This window comes from Vulpes lagopus, chromosome 5 (assembly GCF_018345385.1).
Source record: "Vulpes lagopus strain Blue_001 chromosome 5, ASM1834538v1, whole genome shotgun sequence".
NCBI classification, from domain to species: Eukaryota; Metazoa; Chordata; class Mammalia; order Carnivora; family Canidae; genus Vulpes; species Vulpes lagopus.
Genome location: NC_054828.1, coordinates 103052535 through 103076350, shown reverse-complemented (window position 1 = coordinate 103076350; position 23816 = coordinate 103052535). Strand labels below are relative to the sequence as shown.

General features: G+C 39.4%; 1 protein-coding gene across 3 annotated transcripts in view; it reads right to left on the bottom strand.

Moving 5' to 3' along the window:
- DHX57 (DExH-box helicase 57) overlaps positions 1-23816 on the bottom strand; it is a 57021-nt gene that overhangs the window by 2847 nt on the left and 30358 nt on the right. For all 3 annotated transcript variants that reach the window (XM_041754796.1, XM_041754797.1, XM_041754798.1), the window contains exons 11-22: positions 23144-23198; positions 21057-21262; positions 17727-17843; positions 14680-14776; positions 13687-13860; positions 12865-13065; positions 11371-11647; positions 8659-8754; positions 8492-8575; positions 5571-5705; positions 4621-4695; positions 2387-2521 (exon numbers count right to left, since the gene is read on the bottom strand). In XM_041754796.1, the coding sequence (XP_041610730.1) occupies positions 2387-2521; positions 4621-4695; positions 5571-5705; positions 8492-8575; positions 8659-8754; positions 11371-11647; positions 12865-13065; positions 13687-13860; positions 14680-14776; positions 17727-17843; positions 21057-21262; positions 23144-23198 (1652 nt within the window). The remainder of the gene's footprint in view (positions 1-2386; positions 2522-4620; positions 4696-5570; positions 5706-8491; positions 8576-8658; positions 8755-11370; positions 11648-12864; positions 13066-13686; positions 13861-14679; positions 14777-17726; positions 17844-21056; positions 21263-23143; positions 23199-23816) is intronic.

Sequence of the window (23816 nt, the reverse complement as noted above, 5' to 3'; positions counted from 1 at the left end):
CTTTTAAAAACATAAATTCAACTAGGCTCAAAACCTTCCAGTGACTTCCTAAGAATAAAATCTCAGATCTATGGCCCACATAGTCCCACACAACCTGACCCTGCCCATTTGTCCCAACACATCTGCTCCTCTGGCACCTCATCATCCCATTCCACCTCTCCCAACCACTGGTCTGCATCTCCGGAAGCACACCAATATGCTTCTGTCTCATGGTCTTTGCACTTATTTCCTCTGCTGGAATGCTCTTTCCCTAGATATCTTCATGGCTCGCCCTGTACTTCATTTAGGATCTGCTCAGTTGTTTTCTCCTCAGCGAGTTCTTCCCCGACCACATTTGGCAAAATGGCCTGTCTCTTATCACTCTCAATCTCTTATTCTGTTTTATTTTCCTTGATTGCATTTGTCACTAACCTGAGATGATTTGTTTACTTATTTCTTTCCTGTCTTGCTCAGCAGAACTTAAGCTCCCTGAGGGCAGAGACCTTGTTTGTCTAGTTCATCCACTGTCTTCCATGGATCAGAGTAGTGCCTGGCATAGAGAAACTGCTAGGAGATACTGAATTGGATGCATGAATAATTTGGAATCATTGCATGAATGTCATGGTAAACTCAGAAGAGGAGGTAGAACTAACTGTGACCGCTGGCTCCTAAGTACGTATGTAGCTGAAAGACCAGATGGCCATCTGGTCCTCAAAGTCTTCTGGGCTGAGGAGACCCTTTTCGTGCTTGGCTGACACGTTACTCAGTAGTTCCAGGGGTTGGCCAGCCCTCACACTTCAAATTCTCTTCCTCCATCCCCCTGTCCTCTTTTTCTCCATCTCTCCTCAAAGTTTTATTGAGTGTCTGCTTTCAGGGAGGCACCCTGCTACATGTCAAGAACATAAAAATAAAAACCATACAATTCCTGTCTTTAGAAATTTCATACTTCCATGAAGATGATGTACCACAAACCATGAAATAACATGGTAAGCACAACTGTGGATAAAATGCACACCTGATGGTGGACCAAGAAACAAAGCAACTTTGAGGGAGAGTTGCTCAAATGGAAGCTCAAATTAGAGGAGCCTGTTGGGAATGAGAATGTATTCCAGGTTCCAAGAAAGCATGTTACATGTCATGGCACACAGAATGATCAAGGGAGGAGCAGTGGGAGACATGGTAAAAGAGGGGCCTGGCCTGAAAAGTCATGGGAGAGTTTGCAGGAGACTCCATATATGAAGAGTTTCAAGCAAGGGGATGACGTGACCCAATGTATGTTTTGTAAAGTTAATTCTGGCAGCAGTACTGTAAAAGGCAAGAGAGAAAGGACCAGAAGTCAGATCATTATAGCACTTTAGAGAAGAGACAGATGTTGGGGTTTGAACTGAGGAAGGGACAGTGGGAAGAAGAGGAACAAGCACATCTGAGAGTGTCAGAAAGCGGAACTGCTGGGACCTGGTGTCCACAAGGACTGGGGTAAAGAGAAAAGTGGCAGGGTCTCTACGAGCGCAGGGTTCTAGTTTGGGTGGTGCTGTTCACCAAGACGAATACAAGAAGAAAAGAATGAAGTGGAAAATAAGGAATTTGAATCTTCATTATCTGGCTGATGATTTCTGGCAGGAGAGCTCAGAAAGAGCCCAGGCCCAGAGAGAGAGGAGCAGGGGCTCAGTGACTGCACACAGGCGGTAGTGAGAATCACAGAGCTGTGCTCTGATGGTTCAGGAAGAATAAGTGCACTACAGTGAGAAATGAGAACTCAGGATAGAACCGCTATTTCAGAGCAAAGGAAGAGAAACTCCTAAAAGAGGTGTCAGGGGATGATCAGAGAAAGGGAAGAAAGTGGCATTTCAGGAGCAAAACCACATGAAAGAGAGTTTCAAGAGGACAGGAGGTTAGCGGTGTCAGATACTACACAAGAGTCAAGTCTGATGAGGACCAGGGGGTGTTCACTGGGTAGGACACCAAGGAGGTGATGCGCAGCTGGTGGTGAGTTCAGTGGAGTGCTGGGAACAGCCTCAGCAGCAGGCCTGGCCTCGGGAGAAAGCACTGAGGAAGTGCCATCAGCAAGCACAGGTCATTCCCTTTTAAGGCACAGGTTTAGTGATCTCATTACATCCTTCTTTTTTTTTTTTTACATCCTGACTTCTTAAATCCACACTGCAAAGAAACATCTGAAAGCAGGTTTGAACATTTTTTTTGGTATCCAGTAGAATTTTCTTGAAATGGAAATCGTCTTTCCCCAAACTGCCCAATTTCTAGTCTGTTCATAGTTATTCAACCTCCCCCAAGACAGTGGTGCTGCTGGGGATGGCGAAGGATAGAAGGAGGTCTGGCTCACTTGAAGGGACTATGCTGCTCCCCACAAGACCTGCCGTATGTAAACAGAGGTGTCTCCCACCATTCTTACCTGGTAGTTCACTGAGGAAGGGTGAATGTGCACATATCCGTCATTCTTGGTAACAAACTTCAACTCATCTGATTTTGGTTGCATTCTGACTGCTCCGGTACTGGTCTTCTGAAATTTCCCTTCTGGGCTTTTCACCTAAACAACAGGTTTTTGGAAAAAAATATAATAATAAATTTATGTATGTATGTATGTATGTATGTATTTCTATGACCAGAAGCATCCCTTGGCACAAGACCAGTCTTGTCTGAACGCTTTGGCTGTTTCTTCCCTGCTTCCTTTTGAAGGTAGTATAAGCATACTTTCCCCCTTTTATTTCTTTTTTCTGACCACCAAGAAGTGTGGATGTAGGTGTAGTAGCCCTGGGAGACTCTACGACACACCAGCCATATGGGGGTAGATGGATGTTGCTAACTGGAGGTCTGAAACCAATTCTCAGCTGCATCTAGCTGGCAGCAGTGGAGGACGAATCTGCTACTTTTGGAAGTAATCCTACTTTTCCAAATGCCTTTCTTTCCAAATGAGGGGGAAAAAATGAATAAACACATTATCTCATTTAAAAAGAAAAATTTTAGGGACATACCTGGGTGGCTCAGCGGTTGAGCGCCTGCCTTCGGCCCAGGGCAAGATCCTAGAGTCCCGGGATCGAGTCCCACATGGGGCTCCATGCTTCTCCCTCTTCCTATGTCTCTGCCTCTCTCTCTCTCTCTCTCTCTTTCTGTCTCTCATGAATAAATAAACTAAAAATCTTAAAAAAATTTATATGCACATACACATATATATGAATTATATATATGTATGTTTTGCAAAAATAATACATGTTTACTATAGAAAATAATATATTAGGAAAAAATAAGAAAATAAAGATATCTTGTAATCACATGATTAAGAGATAACTTAATTATATCTGATAAATATTTTCATTTTTGGTGTTAGATTTGTTTTTATACAGAAACAAGAAAACTATAAACATATAAATAAAAGTAAACAGGTATTGAAATTAACATAGGATCATTTTCTATAATCTTTTTAAATTTTTATTTATTTATTTTTTATTTTTTTATAATCTTTTTAAACTTACTATTTTGAGAACATTTTTCCATGTTAAATATTTTCTTAAAACATAATTCTAAATGGCTATATGGTATCTAGTTGTAAGGATCTATAATCATTTAATAAATTCCCTATTATTGGTACTTTTGGTTGCAATTACAAACAGAGCTAGAATGAACATTATTCTAGCTGTAGCTTTATGCATACATGCAATTAGTTCTTAATAAGTCCTCAGCAATGAAATTTAGAAAGGGTATATCAATTTACACTCCCACTAACAGTAAGAATGTTCATTGTGGGGGGCTTCTGATAGCAGTAGTATTACAATTTTTAAAAACTTGTGGTACATCATAATCACCCAAAAGCCCATAGTTTACCTTTAGGTTCACTCTTGGTGGTGTATATTCTATGGGTTTGGGCAAATGTATAATGACATGTATCCATTACAATGGTATCATGCAGAGTATTTTCATTGCCTTAAAGTTTTTTTATTTATTCTCCCCAATCCTTTGGGGTTATTTTGTCTCCATGCTTTTGCTCCAAAATGATTTTTTAAAATAAATTTCAAACGGTTTGAAAAGTATTCAAGTACCGAACAGAAAATGTGCCAGAAATTCATCAGATGTCAACTGAGCATTTAACAAAATGATAAACGAGAAATAAGTTTGTACTCTTACAAATTCAGTCTTTCTAAGTTTGACAAGGGCTGGGAAATTAAAACTCAGGTACAACAGCAATGAACAGATAGGGTTTTCCAGAAGGTTGGCCACAGGTGGTCCCATGGCACAGCCCTAGCTTGTTTGATTTTGTTCTTATCTAACTGTAGTCCAGAGCAGAGGCCATAAGGGAAACTGTGGTAGAATCAAGCTTCTATCTAACATAGAAGGCTAGTTATGGACAAACTACTGACAGGGTCACATTTATGTACATTTAAATTTCTGGAATGTCGTAATCTGTCAGAAGGATTAAAAAGGCACTTCATTTTATACAATAAATGTATTCTTGAATGATGTATTGAACAGATTTGGGGAATTGAAGGGTTGGAAATGTGTACAAAGTTTAAAAGGTTCTGTGTTTATTTGCATGCATCTCTTTAAGACAATTAATTTGTATGTCTTAACTTATGTCCCCTGGCTACAAATCAAACAAGAAGTGGTAGGACCCAGGAAAAAATGTTTTGTTACCTGCACCACATTTGGATAAAGAGCAGCACACAGCATTGCTGATATCAGCTTGGGGTTCTCAGCATTTGAGTTTGCCTATGAGAGAAAGCAAGCATTGATCTTATAAGTAATGTGGCTACTTCTGTCTGTACCCTAGAATTTATCATTAGATTACATATGATTTCTTTCTTAAAACAAAACAAATACCTAATTTCTATGTTTTTGCTAGAGAAATTCTTTCCTTCTAAGTAAAAAATAAGTCTACTGGACCATATGCACACAGGACCCATTCCAAGAAGCCCCAGTAACTCTGGGTCTCTGCAAAGCAATTACAAAGCCAGTGCTTCTAAGGATCAGTAGACAGAGATTCTGGTTCATGAGATGTTCATCATCTGCAGAAAGTACTAAATGCACTGAGAACAGAGTGACATCAGGTTCATCTTGAAGAAGCGTTCTTCCCACGGTCAATATAGAAGAACTATCCTTGGTTGGAAAAAGGCTGGTGTGATTTAAGAAGACATTCTTGAAACATCTATTTCACCTCTTATAGGCTTATCAAGAACCAGTGCGGGGATGCCTGGAGGGTGCAGTTGGTTAAGTAGCTTAGTTTCAGCTCAGGTCATCATTTCAGGGTTGTGAGATCAAGCCCTGCTTCAGGCTCTGTGCTCAGCAAGGAGTTTGCTTAAGTTCCTCTATCCCTCTCCCTCTGCCCCTCCTGCTTATGCATGTACTCTCTTTCAAAGAAAGAACAAACGAATGAACGAACTGGTATGAAATAAAAAAAAAAAATGTAGCAATTAACAGAAAAACCCTTCTGTTTTTAGGAGTGTTACCTGACACTTTGTGGAAAGAAAATCAAGAATGCCACTAAGCCCACTGTTCAAAGGGCTTAGGTGAAGAATTAAGGGAGTTCATATATGGTTCATGCACCAATTGAAGAGAAATAAAAGAACTAACTAGGCATTCTTTACCTCTTCTCCTGTAGCGTCCAAGATACCATCTCCTCCTTGGGCCCTCTTCTCGATTTCCCTTGCTCTGAGTCCTTCCTTTACAAAGCCTATATCTGATAACAGTTCGGTGAATTGTCGTTTGAGGCTGGCCATCTCCTGAAAGAAACAGAAAAAAATCTTTAAGCCCGGGCATCAGCAAATTGAAGATGCGTGCAGAGTGTTTACTTCAGTGGATAGTAGTGAGGCTCACACAGGTCCATCACACAGGTATGAAGATTATCTTGTCTGGTCATTTCCAGAAGGGCAATTTTTACTTAGATGAATTGGCAGAGAGAGTGAAAAGAGCTACCCAGAAATTCACCAATTTCAGAAAACCCAAGGATCATTTATTTAACTCAAAAATCACATTTTTTTTTAAAGATTTTATTTATTTCTTCATGAGAGACACACACACACACACAGAGGCAGAGACACAGGCAGAGGGAGAGCCCAACATGGGACTCGATCCTGGGTCTCCAGGATCACGCTGTGGGCCGAAGGTGGCGCTAAACTGCTGAGCCACCCGGGCTGCCCCCAAAATCACATTTTCAAAAACACACTCATTGGATTTGGGGTAGGTCTGACTTTCCTGGCAGTTCTTAGGACAGCAGAACAGTTTACTTTGGGTCCCCAGCTCAAGGCACTGCAACATCACCTCACTTGCATTTCTGAGCAGATCCTCTTGGCCCCTTCCTGGAGCCTGGGTTGGTAGTATTCTCTCTCAATGGATGTGGAATCCCCAGCTCTGAACTTACTTTCTATGACCTAATGATCCTTGGGCTCACATCTTTTCCTAGGAATAAGGATATTACTGAGTGGTTTAGATGCAGACACCCCTTTGTGTAGCCGAGCACAAGTGTGAGAAAGAAAAGAACAGACCTATTTTTCTTCTGCCACTGGTCAAATATAGGCTGTGTATCAGACAACACGGAAGGAGGTAAGGACAGTCAGGGGAACCGAGAGCCAAGCAACACTACTCTGTCTCGATGAGTGCTCAACTATTTTCTCGGAATGTCTCAGGTACACGTGGATGACATGGCAAAATATAGCTAGGATTTCTCTATCATGACAAAGTTCTCATTGATATTTTAATAAATCTTAATATCTTTAGCGAGAAGAGGGAACTAGGATGGACCTTATAGATCACAGCAAAATGTACATACATCATGAAGAAAACGAATACATTTCATATTTGAAAGAAATATCATTTTACACTTAAATATTAATGTCCTGAGGGCATATCTACTACTGCCCCTTACAGATAACATACCCTCCAGACCAGTGGTTCTCAACCTTGGCTGCATACTAGAATCCCTTGGTGCACCCAATGATAACAATGAATCCACCCACAGAGATCTAGATGTAACTGGCCTGGGATGGAACCTAGGCATTTTTCCTTATTATACTGTTAAGCTTCCTCAGGTGAATCTAATATGCAGCCAGGATTGAAAATTATTGCTTTTGATATACTTAGAACAAATGATGCTTCATTGTAGTACACCCCAAGGCATAAGAGAATGAAGGCAAATAGTGAGATGCTTTTGAAGTCTTTTATTTCATTTTAAATAACCAAATTCATCCACTTGTGCATTTCTTCAATGAGTCTTTACTGAGTATCAACTGTGTGCTAAGCACTGTTCCTCGATGCAGTGTTGAACACAACAGTAAGGTCTATGCTCTGAAGGGGCTTCTGGGATACATGGATGGATGGATGGATGGATAGATAGATAAATGTCAGGTAGTGAGAAGCCCTAAGGACATTAATTTTGTGTTCTACTCCAAGACATCTTTTATTTTAAAATTTTTTTTTAAATTTTTATTTATTTTTAAAACAAATTTCAAGCATTTATTTATTTGAGAGAGAATGACAGAGATAGCGAGAGAGAATATGAGTGAAGAGGAGAAGGAGACACAGACTCTCTGCTGAGCAGAGAGACCCACATGGGCTCAATCCCAGGAACCTGAGATCATGAACCAAGCCAAAGGCAGATCTTAACTGACTGAGCCACCCAAGTGCCCCGAGACATCTTTTTTTAAAGATTTTATTTATTTATTCATGAGAGACACAGACCGTGCACGTGCAAGAGAGGCAGAGACACAGGCAGAGGGAGAAGCAGGCTCCATGCAGGGAGCCTGACATGGGACTCGATCCTGGGTCTCCAGGATCACAACCTGGGCCGAAGGTGGTGCTAAACTGCTGAGCCACCCGGGCTGCCCTGGGACGTCTTTTAATAGGAAAATAAAGTCCTTTCCCTTCCCCAGCTTCAAAATTTTTGAGTAAAACAATGCTTTAAAAAGATGTGTACCACCACTATTCTGGTTTCTGTACCACTTTGGAAAGGTGCCTAAAACACTGTCATAACGGAGCACAGAGCCCTCTCCCTCACACAGAAGTGGACATAAGAAAAATTAACAAAATCTGGTTCAGTACTCATTCTCTGGTTTTGTGGAGAAGGTAAGGAGTTTGGGGATGGTCAAAGACTGCTCTGAGAATATGATGAGAGCCATGGTCCCTGTCTCCAAAATAAAGCACATATGTTTAAACATATGATTTTGCATACAAATTCGGGGTTTATGGATCCAGGTTAAGAATGTTTGGTATAATTACTAAAAAACGGACTTCCAGTAAGCTGTAATTTTCACAGTGTCTGTATTCTCTGATCCTCCACACAAACACAGATTCACTGAAAAGAGGAAAAATGGATCAGTTGAAAGGTTCAGAATAGAAGGCCTCAGAGGATATAAAACAGGAGTCTGTTTTACACAGCTGGTAAAGCCAACCATATTCCAGAAATGACATTTTTAATGTCAAGGCAGGACAAGCGAGACAAAGTTGCAACACCCTCTTCTGTGTGGCTACAACAGAAAATGAATGAAAACAAACTGCCATGGGCACAACTCACCTGAAGAACTCTTCCAGACAAGAAGTTTTGTCTGCAGTAATTGTAACTTGCACGCATTCCTTCTTTCATACTTAGCTGCCACCCCTACATTTTGAAGAAAATAAAAGTGAACTTACTCTGTCGTTAGTGCCAATTCTAGTAATACATCTCAGTTATTATATACTTACCTTATATGCTCGTAGAAGGGCCAGATAGTCACTGTTTGCAAATGCAAATTCTAGCTTTTTCTGGTTAGCTTCCTCTTTTTTATCCCAGGGAGACACCTAAATGAGGAAAACCAGGTTTGAAGGGCACATTCATTTAACCTGAGGTTTCTTTCTTTTTTCTTCAAGATTTTAAGTAATCTCTACACCCAGTGTGGGGCTCGAACTTAACAACCCCGAGATCAAGAGTTGCATGCTCCACCAACTGAGCCAGCCAGGTGCCCCATGATTTTTGATAAGAATGCCAAGACCATTCAATGGTGAAAGAATAGTCTTTTCAACAAATGGTACTGGGACAATTGAATCGTCATATGCAGAGGAATGAAGTTGGACTCTTACCTCATGCCAATTTGCAAAAATTAACTCAAATACACCAAAGACCATAATGTAAGAGCTAAAACTATAAAACTCTTCTGGGGCACCTGGGTGGCTCAGTCGGTTAAGTGTCTGACTTTTGATTTCAGCTCATGTCATGATCTCTGGGTTGTGAGATCAATCCCCATCTTGGGCTCTGTGCTGAGCTTGAAAGTCTGCTTAAAATTCTCCCTCTCCCTCTGCCCCCCCCCCCAAATAAAAATAAAGCTATAAAACTTAGAAAACCACATAGGGATAAATGGGATAAATCCTCCTAACTGGATCTGGCAATGGATTTTTTTTCTTTTTTTTATTGAAGATTTTATTTACTTACTTAGAGAGAGAGGGAAGGAGCATGTGCGCATGTACACACGTTAGCAGGGGCAGTGGCAGGCAGAAGGAGAGGGAGAAGTAGACTCCCAGCTGAGCAAGGATTCCCATGAGGGGCTGAATTCCAGAACCCAGGGATCATGACTTGAGCTGAAGGCAGACAACCCAGAGAGCCTCCCAGGGACCCCTGGATTTTTTTTTTTTCTTTTTAGTGTAGTTGACACACGTTACGTAAGTTTCAGGTATACAACACAGTGATTTGACAAGTCAATAATTTATACATTATGCCAATGCTCTCCACAAGTGTAGCTACCATCTGTCAATGGACAACACTATTACAATATGGTTAACTATACTCCTTAGGCTTGCCTTTTAGTCCCATGACTTATTCATTCTATAACTGGAAGCCTGTATCTTCCACTCCCCTTCAGCCATTTTGGTAATGGATTCTTTTTATTTTATTTTATTTTTTTTAAGATTCTAAACTACGACAATGGAAGGTCGAAGAACAAAAAAGGGGATAAACTGGACTTCATCAAAATTAAAAACTTTTGTGTTTCAAAGGAAATATCAAGAAAGTGAAAAAGGTAACCCAAAGAATAGGAAAAACTATTTGCAGATCTTATTTCTCATAAGGGACCAGAATAAACAACTCTTACAAATCAATAATAAAAGGATGAATAACCCAATTTTAAAAATGGGCAAAGGATCTGAATTTCTTGAAAGAAGATACACAAATGGCAAATAAGCAAATGAAAAGATGTTTATTATCATTAGCCATTAGGGAAACACAAATCGAAACTACAAATTCACAACCCCTAAGATGATTATAATAAAAAAATCAGATAATAACAAGTGTTGGTGAAGATAGGGAAAAATTGCAATCCTGATAAAATCCTGGTAGAATGTAATGTGAGGCTACTCTGAAAAAAAGCCTGGAAATTCCTCAGAAAGTTAAATAGAGTTACCATTTGATCCAATAATTTTATTCCTAGGTATATACTTAAGATAAATGAAAACCTACATCTACATAAAAACTTGTACATGAACGTTCGTAGGCAAAGATGGGAACAATCCCAATGTCCATCCAGTGCTGAATGGATAAACAAAATGTGGTAGGAACGCCCATACAAAGGAATATTATTTGGCAAAGGAATGAAGTACCGATTATGCTATAACATAGATGCACCTTAAAAGCATTATGCTAAGTGAAGAAGCCGTCACCAAAGACCGTATGTTATATTATTTCATTAATATGTAATGTATGGAAGAGGTAAATCTATGAAGACAGAGCAAATTGGTGGTTATCTAGGGCTGTGGTGGATGAGGGATTAGAGGGCGGAAGGGGTGTGACTGCTAAGGGGTTTCTTTTTTAAAAAAGATTTTATTTATTTGACGGAGAGAGAGAGAGAAAGCGCGCACAAGCAGGGGGAGCAGCAGAGGGAGAGGGAGAAGCAGATTCTCCGCTGAGCAGGGAGCCCGATGTGGGGCTTGATCCCAGGATCCTGGGATCAGGATCTGAGTCGAAGGCAGATGCTTAACCAACTGAGTCACCCAGGCGCCCCTGCTAAGGGGTTTCTTTATGAGGTAATAAAAATGTTTTAGACTTGACCATGACGAGGACCACATAAACTAAAAATACTGAATGTACAATTTAAATGGGCAAATTATATTTCAATAAAACTGTTTTAAAAAAGTGGTCCACTTTTTGCTTGCCTGCATTTTCTGATTTTTCTTTAATGAGCAAGGATGTAGCAGATACAATAAAAAGCACATTTAGGTTATTTTGATAAGATGGATCTTTAGTTCTTAATCTTTATTTGAGGTATGGATTTGAGGATCAGACAAAAGTTATAGACATTGTGACCTAAGAATTCCCATATATCATCCTCACAAGAAAATGTGGGGGCGGGGGTCTCACATAACCCTAAAGCCCCCATGGTCCCCTTAGAGACCTATGGACTCCAGTTTAGATGAATATTGTTTACTTACAAAAGGAGACTTAAAAGCCAAACTGGCAGCAATGGTGAGGGCAGGATCCAGACAGCGGAAGATAGACCCAAACAGCATCAGTTTGCCGATTCTCACATCCACGGGCAGAGAGGCCAAGTGATACCCTAGGGGGGTCAGCTTTTCATCTGGAGTTAATGCTCCTAAGTCTCGTAATCGTATTTTTGAGGCGCGGAGAGAGTCAGTGTGCGGCGGCTCAATGAGCCGAGAAAACACAGACTGGAGATTGTGAGTGCTAAACATCTCTAAAATTTTAATTCTACAAAAAGAAAACAAAATAATAATTTGGCCATTTTATTTCTGGAGAGATGACACAGAGGAGTAAGCTTCTTTCTTGAAAGAAAATAGTTGATAATTTCCCAGACATATGCTTTCATAAGCCAGACAATGCTAGTTTAAATACATCTTTTTTTCTTTTTCTTTTTTTTGGTGGGGGGAGGCGGGCAGAGAGAGAGGGAGAGAGTGAATCCTAAGCAGACTCTGAGCTGAGTACAGAGCCCGATGGAGGGTTTGATCTCCTCACCCCAAGATCTTGACTCTGAGCTGAAATCAAGAGTTGGACGCCCAACTGACTGAGCCACTCAGGTGTCCCTGAGGTGTTTTTAAACTATATGTGCTATGTAATTACATTTTCCCCTCTCTCATCTTCCCTCATGGATCATTCAACTTCCAAAGCTTTCTTAAATCCCCTAGTTCCTCTCATTTGCACTGTTACTACCTTAGATCAAGGCATCTGCTTACCCAACTTCTTAAGACCTGACTGTGGACACTTAAAAGCAGGGCCTAGGTCTTGTATCCTATGTATCTCTAGTGCTTAGCTCAACCCTGGCAAATGGAAGGCTTTCAAAACATACCCGCTAGATAAAAAGAGAGCTATAACATCTTTGTACAAGGAACTTTTTTTGCTTTGGGCTATTATTTTATGAGCATACTCCCTCCAAGTAGTGAATGGGTCATAGGGCATGGATAGTGTGAGTTCTAACCTCATACCACCTGCATTTTCAGAAAGGCTGAACCAAAGGTTCCCTGGTTTCAATAACACTGAGTTCCATCATTCATTCATTAAACCCTATATTATGATATTTGTTCTTGTTTGTCAGATAAATAATGGTGTTTTTCAAGTTGTTTCTGTTTAGCTGGCTCTGATAATGAGGCTGTAGATTTTCTACCTTTGATGATTTAATATTGGTGTTTCTCCTAGCAGAAATTTGAGAAGTCAGATTACTTTCCTGAGTTACAAATGTACTCTTAAGCTCCATTTTAGGGCCATTTTTTTGCAATGTAAGAGATCTTCCTGTGCAGACCGTGAAAACGAATGGTAAAGGCAACACTAAAGAGCTCTTTCTTTGCAAATGAATGAGTTCATCCATGTTCACTCTTAGCAAAATGTCTTCTACTAAGAAAAAGAAAACACAGAACTTAGGGTGAGAAACATGAAGACCTTCCAGAAGCCAGAACACAAAGATCAAGATGTACCTCAGACACAGCTGTTCTAATGGCACTCTTTGTATTTCTGGTAGCTGCTGCTTTAAAAGCTGGTGATTGAAGTGATGACTGGTGAATAAGTGGAAGCAGACCCCAGAGGCAACACGGCCAGCTCGACCTTTTCTTTGCAGAGCATTGGCTTGAGAGACAAAAGTATCCTCTAGGCTCTCCATCCCTTTGCTGGCATCATATCTACAAGGAAAAAGAAAATGTAAAAAGGAGTTATTTTTAAAAACATGGCTAAGACCCTACTTTGCATGGAGAGAATAGAAGAACTACCCTGCTTCCACAGAAGAACCCAGTGTCCTCTGTGTTCTGGGATAGTTCAGTCCCTGGTAGGAGCACACAGTGCTGATTTATGTGGTGTCAAATGTTGGTGGACTACATACAGTTCCTTTATGCAACCTTTCTTTTTATTTATTTTTTGTATTTATTTTGACAAATAAAAATCGTATATATTTAAGCTATACAATGTGATGTTTTGATATATGTGTACACCATGAAATGGTTACCATAATCAAACTAATTAACACATCCATCACCACCTATATCACCTCTTTTTCATTCAAGCACATGTAAAGCATATAAAAGAAAGGAAAAATAATTACTTTCAAGGTAAAAACCTTAAACTTTGCATCTCTATTTGACTTTAAGACTATGGTCCTGGTATAGAATCACTCATATATACTCACATAGTTTTCATAAAACATTTTTTCAAATGGCAATCCATGCAGCTCAGTAGCATTAATAATTAACATGTCACTCTAACTAAGCCATCTTTAGCCCTTCTCTTACATCGCCAAAAGAGAATACCTCTTTTCTTTCATTTTCCCAGAATCGATGACATAGACAACATCATCGATGGTTATGGATGTCTCAGCAATGTTGGTGGAAATTATAATCTTAGTAACACCCACAGGGGGTTTTACAAACACAGCCTGCTGCTCTTCACTGGATAAAGATGAATGAAGTGGGTGAACCACACATCTGAAAGGAAATAAAAAGCACATTTAGTGTTCTAGCACAAAAGGCTGAAATTGGATTAATGATGGGTGAATTTCTATTAAAATTAACAACAGGACTCCAAGCATCAGCAGCTTCTCTATAACCTGCCCTCAGGGTCCAGCTCTTCCAAATGGGAAGGTTCCTTCTGAGCCTTACAAAACATTTACTCAGTTCTATGAATTAAAAATCTTGCACTGACTGGGGAAAAACTGGAGTGTAACTTAGTAGTAAATAATCAAGAGGCCTAGATAGTTGATATTCTATAAAGTAACAAGCCTAGAGCACATTAACCAGTAAAGAATTATTTTTCCTCTATCTTTAAATCCAGAGAACAAGAGGCAGAGACAGTCATGTATGCTAAGAAACTTAATTCTTGTATTTCTAGGGAGTGTTCATTTCTTCAGTATTTAATATGAAAACTTAGATTGAAAGTTTGATATGAAAACACATGTCTTGCTACTGGAAAAGAAACTGTTACAAATAACTTTCTCAAATGCCAGCATTTCTTTGTTGTTACTTACACTGGCTTCTCCATCCCCTGTACATGGCAACTGAAATTATATGCAATTTTGCTGAGTCACTACGCTAAGTAAAGAGAAATCTTTTTATTTAATGGAATGGGAATGACTGATTCCCTGGAACAAATAGGTTTGTCTGCTTCCAGCTGGCATCACCAAACGTATTCTTGAGGAGTGACACCAGGGTCTAAAGAGGGTGATGGCTGTCAGAGACTGTTCTGGTTATTCATCTTTGCATATAACTGCAACAGACGATTAAGGATAGGGAAAGCAATTAACTTACCGATGACTGCGTCTGTTGTTGAAAAGAGAATTAGATTGTAGCTGTTCATATAGCATTTTGATTTCTGCTAGTCCCGGTAAAAATATGAGTATAGCACCTGCGTATATAAAAAGAATCAATGTGATAGATGCAAAAAAAAGAAAAATTAATATGGACTACAGAGCTATTTTAAATTTTAAAAATGTAATAAACTGAGATTTTTTTCACTGTCAGTTTCTGTTGTAAAGTCCCCAAGGATTTAATGGATAACTGTTTTTCATACATTTTCTGACTTAGCTCCAAAATGAATGGGGCATAATTATCTTTCTACAAAAGGAAAAACTTAAGTGTAGAAAAATATAATACCTTAAGTTATATAACAATCATTAGCAAAACTCTTTAAACATATTTCTTCAGTGCACTGAATAATTGTGGAATATTTCAGTGCCAAGAGGGGGCACTCAACAAGAGTCACCTTTTGTGCTTTGATATTCAGAGAGGAGATTGATGCCCCTCCTTTAATCCCACAAATATTTATTGGGTGCCTATGTCAGCCCTGTGCTAGATACAATGGCATATAAATCAAAGATCTGCCCACAAGGAACTCAGGACTTATTCTTTATCACCGTTATTCTCCCCACTAAGTAAATAGGGAAACTAATGCTTTTATCTATGAAGTGTTGAAACCAATCCACAAAGATACCTTTTGCACCCTTCAGAGTTCCATTTTTGTAATAATTTAGTTTCCTTATTTACTTAGTGGGGATTTTTTTTAAAGACTTTATGTATTTATTTGAGACAGAGAAAAGAGAGAATGAACAGGAGGGACAGAGGGAGAGGGAGAGAAAATTTCAAGCAGACTCCGTGCTGAGCACAGAGCCTGATGTGGAACTGTATGTCACAACCCTTGCATCATGACCTGAGCCAAAACCAAGAGTCAGTTGCTTAACTGACTGTGCCACCGAGACATTCCATAAATAAATTGAACTTAAAAAGAGTGGTAAAATAATCTATATGGATGGGGAAATTTTTTTGGTCTATATTTCTATGTGCCTCCTGATCTGTTCTGCCCTCACAGCTTGGTGACCTGTATTTGAGATAACTTTTTTTCTTTTTTTAATAAAGTAAGCTCTACATCCAATATGGAGCTTGAACTCACAACCCCAATGTCAAAAGTCACATGCTCTGCCAACTGAACCACCCAGGCGTCCCTGTATCAGGGTTATCATTAACATCCACAAACATATCAGAGTCCCCAGAGTCCCCTCACTACAGTTTACTCTGCTGTGAATTCAGGTAACTTTCTAACAGTTCTTTTTGTCTGCTATGCCTGATGTTTTTCAACAATCATCTTTTCCTTTGGGATGAACAAGACATTCAGCCCAGTGATAACGCATTAGCCAACACCAACTATTTGCCAAAAGATAACAAATAAGGCACTTCAATCCTTTCATGTGGTAATAATTACCATAATAATTACTAAATTATTAAATTTATTATTAAAGTCTAAGCAGAGGAGGGCAGCCATTCCCACTTTTTTTTTTTAATTAAAAAATTTTTTTTTTATTTATGATAGTCGCACAGAGAGAGAGAGAGAGAGAGAGAGAGAGGCAGAGACACAGGCAGAGGGAGAAGCAGGCTCCATGCCCCGGGAGCCTGACGTGGGATTCGATCCCGGGTCTCCAGGATCGCACCCTGGGCCAAAGGCAGGCGCTAAACCGCTGCGCCACCCAGGGATCCCCCATTCCCACTTTCTAAAGCACTGTGTAGTGAGCACATGACGTAACTGTTTGATCAACTATGGTCACCCAACAATGGCTGCATCTATTCATGCACATGACCAATTTTTACTCTGTACCTAAATATTCCAGATGTAATCCCAGAGTCTGAATACCACAGTGGTGTATGATAAATCCTTATTCTTAAGGAGTTTACATTCTATTGAAGGAAACTGTCAGCAAACAGACCTATAATTCTGGATATAATGAAGTGCTAGAATGAAAATGAAGATCATTTTTGGATATCATAATAGCTTAAGGAGTAGAGGGGGGTGGGAAAACAAGGTGGTCAGAGAAGACTTCTCTGAAGAGAAGATATCTGACAGAACCTGAATGATGGGAAGGATTCAGTTATGAGGAGATTTGGGAGATAAGGGGCTGCAAATGAGGTTAAGAAGGCCACTGGGATAGGAAGTCAGTGAGTAAGGGGAAAGTAGTGATTGCTCTGGGTCATACTAGTAGCAGTAGCAACAGTGATCATAGCAATAATGACGATGTATGTTATGATTATAATGTTACCATTATTAGAGATGGTATTTACTGGGCATTAACTATATGTCTGGTACTGTGCTAAGTGCTTTACATATGGCCTCTTTTTTTTTCTTTTTTAAAGATTTTATTATTAAGCAATCTCTATGCCCAACATGGGGCTTGAACTCACAACCCAGAGATCGAGAGTCACTTGCTCTGCTGACTGAGCCAGCCAGGCACCCCCTACATATGGTTTCTCTTAATCTTAAAAATAGCTGAATGTCAGAGGAATTATGACTGTCTTCATTTCACAAACAAGGAAACTGAGGCAGAGCAAGGATAAAGACTTTATCCAAGGCTACACAGTTCCCAAATAGCAGAGCTGGAAGTTTATCAGACTCCAAAGCCTGTTCTCTTAACCCCCCTGCCCTGTGACCTCCATATGCAGAGTCTTCATGGGATTCAAACACTCATTACCAGATTCTCATTTAGCCTGGGACTGAGGGTTTAATATATGGAGTACCCAGATCTTCTTTTTAGCTTTCCTCCTTTTGGACTTTGTATTGTTAACATCTTTTTGCTCAGTGGGAACAAGAGAATGGCAAGCAAAAAGGAGTCGGTGAACCTCAAAAAGTAAAAGGTAAAATTTCCTCCTGAAAAGCCTCATAAGCAACTTTACACACAACTAGGGGTGAAAAAGTGAGGGTGGGAGCAAGGGATCCAGGAAGGGAGGTCGGCCCCACAGTACCCACTGTCTCAGTAAGCGAGCTGCCTTCTTTTTTGCCATGTCACACACAAATGAAGACAACAAGTGGTTACCTGGAGGGTAAGAGTGCTTTCCATCTACAATCCACTCTAATAAGGCCTCTATTAATTCGAGATTAACCTTTTCAAAATCCATGATGGACATTGTTTTGATGACTGATTTGCTAACTCCTGAAAGAAAGGTAAAAATCAGAAGGATAATTATCCTTATTAAAGCAATGATGCCTGTGAACTAGGTGAGCCTCTTCATTTAATAACACAGATGTTCACATTTACTCACCGAAATGAATTGTTTTCTTTCAGTCTCTCAGAAAATACGTTCTTACTAGGAGCACTTTTTGCTTGAACAATGACTTAAAGAATAGGCACCTGACCCTGCTGAAAAGGACCAGATTGGCCACTTTTTCCTTTCTTCCTTCCTCTCTTTTATCTATCACTCATTTATTGACAATTTAAATCTTAGAAACAAAATTCAAGTCAAATACAGTTTAAAAACCCTTTTCAGATTCATCAAGTCATGAGTCAGATCAGATAGAAATCCAGGTAACAGTGATTCAAGGAATAAAAGGACAAAGACCACAGCTTTCACCAACATCCTCACGACAGTGACTCTTCACCTTTAAGTTCCTTTGAGAAAATGGCAAAAGTTCTGGATCTTCCCTGAAAAATACATATGATTTTAATGGCTTCACCATGAACCCCTGAAATCTAGTCATAGACTTTTAGGTAAGGGTCTCCAGTCTCCTCCTAATTTATCTAGGACTAGTGAAAGACAGAGTTCGTTGGGTTGTACTTTAAGCCTGAGCTCTTTTAAAAATAAATAGCTTATTCCTGGGGAGACTAACTCTCCAAAGACCACTGGCCTTTCTTTTTGGGTCTTCTTAATAGCCTATCACCCTAAATATAGTCTAACTGGAACAAAATAGTTGCAGGTGATATTAAGGAAGGGAAGCTTCCTATATTATGCTGAAAAGTTTGAAGAGTGGCAAAAGCAGTTTCTAAACAATGTTGTTCTGGCAGTATGAATCTGATGTTGGTCAAACATGAAAGAAAGGAAGATACAAGCTACATAAATATGGATGTGGCTAGGTGTGGAAGGCAGAGAAGGAATAATTTTTATTTGTCAAGATTCCAAAAAGCAAACTTTTCAAAAAGGAGAAAGAATTAGCTAACAGAAAAAAAAGAGAAGTGAGAATAATTTTTAAAAAATTTTGACAGTTTTTGCTAAACAATCAAACACTTAAAAGGACTGATTATGATTATTTAACTAGAAAAGTTTTAAAAATTGAGCTCAGAAACATGTAATTTTCTGAAAAGTCAGGGAGCCTTGATATCAACTAGACCTGGTCTTTTGTTATACGGAAAGGGAGAAGCTAAGCGGTCAGCCCACTATTACGCAGAGCCAGGTTTCTTGACCCCAAATCTTCCATCCTCTTCCTTCAGAAAGGAGTTCTCAGAAGTGCTTTTTGAACTTGGTAAACTGTGTACTTGAAATTAGAAAAGTCTGGCTTAATCCAGTCATAATTTTTATTTATTTACTTTTAAAAGATTTTATTTATTTATTTTAGAGAGAGAGAGAGAGTGAATGGGAGGAGGGGCAGAGGGAAAAAGAATCTCAAGCGGACTCCATGCTGAGCATGGAGCCCTTTGTGAACCTCTAGCTCATAACCCTGAGATCATTACCTGAGCTGAAATCAAAAGCTGGATGCTTAACCCACTGAGCCACCTAGTCATCCCATCCAGTCATAATTGTTAAAGAAAATTCTGAAATTTCAGAGGAGAAATCAGGGGGGTTTTCCTGTAACAGAATTTAATAGAATAAACAAATGGGAATTATCAGCTGGTATGACGTATGGAAGGAACACAAACTTTTTGACTCAGACATATTTGGATTAGAATTACAAATGTGCACTGACTAGCTGGGCCCTGTACTGGGAATTTGTATTATCTCATTTAATTCCCTAAACAACTCCATTTTATGGTTAGAGAAACGAGGTACAGAGAGGAAAGAAGGATCAACATTGTTTCTGTGGTTTTCTTTTCTTTCTTTTTTTAAGATTTTATTTATGTATTCATGAGAGACACAGAGAGAGTGGCCAAGACATAGGCGGAGAGAGAAGCAGGCTCCATTCCATGCAGGGAGCCTGACATGGAACTTGATCCCGGGTCTCCAGGACCACACAGTGGGCTGAAGACAGTGCTAAACTGCTGAGCCACCTGGGCTGCCCTGGCCCAAACTCTTAAAAGAAAAATACAGGCTGGGGAGTTTTTTTCAGATCAAAAGAAACTAAAAACACATAACAATGAATGCAATATGTAATTGTGGATTGGATTCTGAACCAGAAAAAAATAGAAGTAAAGAATATTTTTTTAGATAATTGGCAAAGTTAGAATATTGACTATGGATTAAATAATAGTATTATATCAGTTAAATATCTTCATTTTGATTATACCCTGTGCTTATGCTTTTAAGAAATATAATTAAAGGGGCAGCCCGGGTGGCTCAGCGGTTTAGTGCCACCTTCAGTCCAGGTCCTGATCCTGGAGACCAGGGATCGAGTCCCATGTTGGGCTCCCTGCATGGAGCCTGCTTCTCCCTCTGCCTGTGTCTCTGCCTCTCTCTCTCTCTGTGTCTCTCATGAATAAATAAAATCTTAAAAAAAAAAAAGAAAAGAAATATAATTAAAATATTAGGAATTAAGGGACATCATATCTGCAACTTATTCAAAAGATTCAGGAAAGAAATATATACATGCACACAGAGCAAATGATAAAGCAAATGAAACAAAATATTAATAATTGGTGAACTGGGGGTAAAGGATATAGGAGAGTTCATTGTATAGTCTTGCCCACTTTATTTTTTTTATTTTTTTTATTTTTTTATTTATTTATGATAGTCACAGAGAGAGAGAGAGAGAGAGAGAGGCAGAGACATAGGCAGAGGGAGAAGCAGGCTCCATGCACCGGGAGCCCGACGTGGGATTCGATCCCAGGTCTCCAGGATCGCGCCCTGGGCCAAAGGCAGGCGCCAAACCGCTGCGCCACCCAGGGATCCCAAGTCTTGCCCACTTTAATTTTGAATTTACAATCATATCAAAATAAGAAGTCATAAAATACTCAAGAATATATTTATATTTCACTATCCCATTTTCCTATAATACATCTTCTATAATCACAAAAAAAGCCTACTGGTAACTATAGTAACAATTATACCTAAAACGTGTTGGAATTGCTACTTTTCTAAGTTTAAAGTTGTTCTGATGAATTAAGACAATATATATGAAACAAGAGCCACGTTTTTCTTCCTCTGGATCACCTGGGGGTGGGGGGGGGAACTGGTTGCCTTTCAGCATAACTGTAATATTCCCCCAGGGAATGCATTACCTTTATAGCGGGCCAGGAGCTGCTTAAAATCTAACTGTTGATCTGGCACTGCATCTTTGACAGAGTCCTGGTGCTGGAGGTGAAGAGAGAGCCTTAGGTCTTCTTCTACTTCTTCAAATGCGGTTCTGCTGCGCCTTGCTTTTAGCTTCTCCTTTGTCATCTGCTTCATGGAGCGCATATATGGGCTTCCGTCTTGTAACACATACCTGAGGAAGGAAGACAAAGGAATGGGTCTGTGTGTACCTGAGTCTGATGGTGAGAAATGAAAATTTTCACCTATTTATATGCTCATTCAGCAGAATGCTACTCTGTTTCTGCCCAATTCATGTGCTACTCTTCCACCAGTCTGCTAGCTGTGCCCTATTTCTGATAGGGAACACACTGGAATGCTTTTGGTTCTGTTTCAAGATAATTCTGGAGGCAGTGAGATTGAGGCAGTGAGTCTAGAGTTTGAAAGTGAGAGAATAAAAAAAAAAAAAGAAAGAAAGTGAGAGAATAAAGACAGGTAAACTAGTTGAAAGATTAATTTCCCTAGAGATTCACATTCCATAGAAATGGGATGGGGCCCAGAGAATAACAATTTTAATAAGCTCCCTGTGTATGCTTATTGCACACCAAAGTTTGAGAGCCACTGTTTCTGGGTTTTTAGCTTGAGAATACTGTATGATTAAATCAATAGAGAATTATGAGTGGGGCTTATTAGAAAGGGAAGGAGCAGGGAGGAGAAAAATTCTGAATTGAATTCAGGTGCCAGATATCAAGGAGCTCAGAGGTCAGGAACAAGGATAATGATCTGGGAATTCTTGGCACAGAGGTAACATCTGAAATCACATGAGTCTAACAGAGGTATGAAAAAGTTTAACAGTGAGAAGAAGTAGTGCAAGGATAAAACCATGGGGAATCTTCAAGGTCAAAGAATGGGAAGAGAAATCAGTGCTTTCAAAGGAGAGAAATATATTTGTATCCAATGGAAATGACCTTCTTTATCCAGTACTGAAATTACAGACATCTTAACGCTATACTGCAAGCTCCCTGAGACTTGTAGAATGATAATAGCTAACATTTATAAAGCATTTGCTATGCACCAGGCACAGTTCTACACACTGGCAGCTATTACCTCCAAGAATTAATAAATAAATCCTCATAACAACCCTGTGAAGCAGCTATTAGTAATATGATCACTCTACCTATGATGAAACTGAGTCACAGAGAGATTAAACTACTTATCAATGTTACAGTTAGTAAGTAGAAGGATTTTTAAAAATCATTTATTTATTTTACATAATCTCTACACCCAACATGCTTGAACTCACAACCCTAAGATCAAGAGTTACATGTTCCTCCAACTAAGCCAGATAGGTGCCCCTAGTAAGTATAGGGATTTAAATACTGGCAGTCTATCTGCAGAATTGGTCTTTTTTTTTTTCTTATTAAATTGTCCATGTATTTTGTCCTTCATCATTTTTTTTTTTTTTTTTTTTTATTTATGATAGTCACACAGAGAGCGAGAGAGAGGCAGAGACACAGGCAGAGGGAGAAGCAGGCTCCATGCACCGGGAGCCTGACGTGGGATTCGATCCTGGGTCTCCGGGATCGCGCCCTGGGCCAAAGGCAGGCGCCAAACCGCTGCGCCACCCAGGGATCCCTCCTTCATCATTTTTTAAATAGATTCTGTTCTTCAGAGCAGTTTTAGGATCACAGCAATATCGAGCAGAAGGTATAGAGATTTCTCAATACCCCCTGTTCCCCACATATGCATAGCCTCCCTCATTATCAATATCCCCCACCAAAGTGGTGTAATTGTTATAACTGATGAACCTACAAGGTACATCATGATCACCTAAAGCCTATAGTTTACATTAGGGTTCCAGTCAATACTAACAATATACAATATTGTCTGTGAATTGCAAATATTGTATAATATTTGCTGAAAAGGGAAAATAAAATACTCAAACAGAATTAGAAGAAAAACTAACACATCTATTAAAATGCTGGCCCAGTGAAGTAAAATAATAATTGTTTTCTTTTTTTTTTTTAATAATTGTTTTCAAAGTCTTTCACCAAACCTTCGTTAATGTCTTCCTTACCTTGTCACAGCAATTGCATCTTCCAGAAAAAATTGATCAACAGGAAATGTACGACCTAGAAGAACAAAAAAATAAACAAGAAAAGCCTCAGTTTCAACTATCTTGAAATAAATAGTTTGTATATGTAAAAATAACTTGCATGTGTAAAATTCTCTTAAAACAAAGCTTGGCACAATAAGGGGCTGTTTGTTCTGTGGCCTTAAAAATATCAAAAAAGAGAGAAAGAAAGCTTTTGATGATAAAACTAATTAGAAAGGATAGATTCCAGCTCATAAAAAAACTCTAGGAGTGCATAGGTGAAGAGATGCTCATTTGGTAATAAGACTTTTTTTAACCTCTTTCTTTAAAACCAGTTATACTTTTCCCACCCTCCCCCCTTTCCTCCCTCTAACCAACAACTAGAAGAAATAATATAATTATCCTCAAAATTATCCCCAAATTTGGGACACCTGGGTGGCTCAGCAGTTGAGTGCCTGCCTTCAGCCCAGGGCATGATCTTGGAGTTCTGGGATTGGGTCCCACATCAGGCTCCCTGCATGTAGCCCGCTTCTTCTTCTTCTTCTTCTTCTTCTTTTTTTTTTGTAGCCTGCTTCTCTATCTGCCTATGTCTCTGCCTCTCTGAACAAATAAATAAAATCTTTAAAAAAAAAAATGGGACGCCTGGGTGACTCAG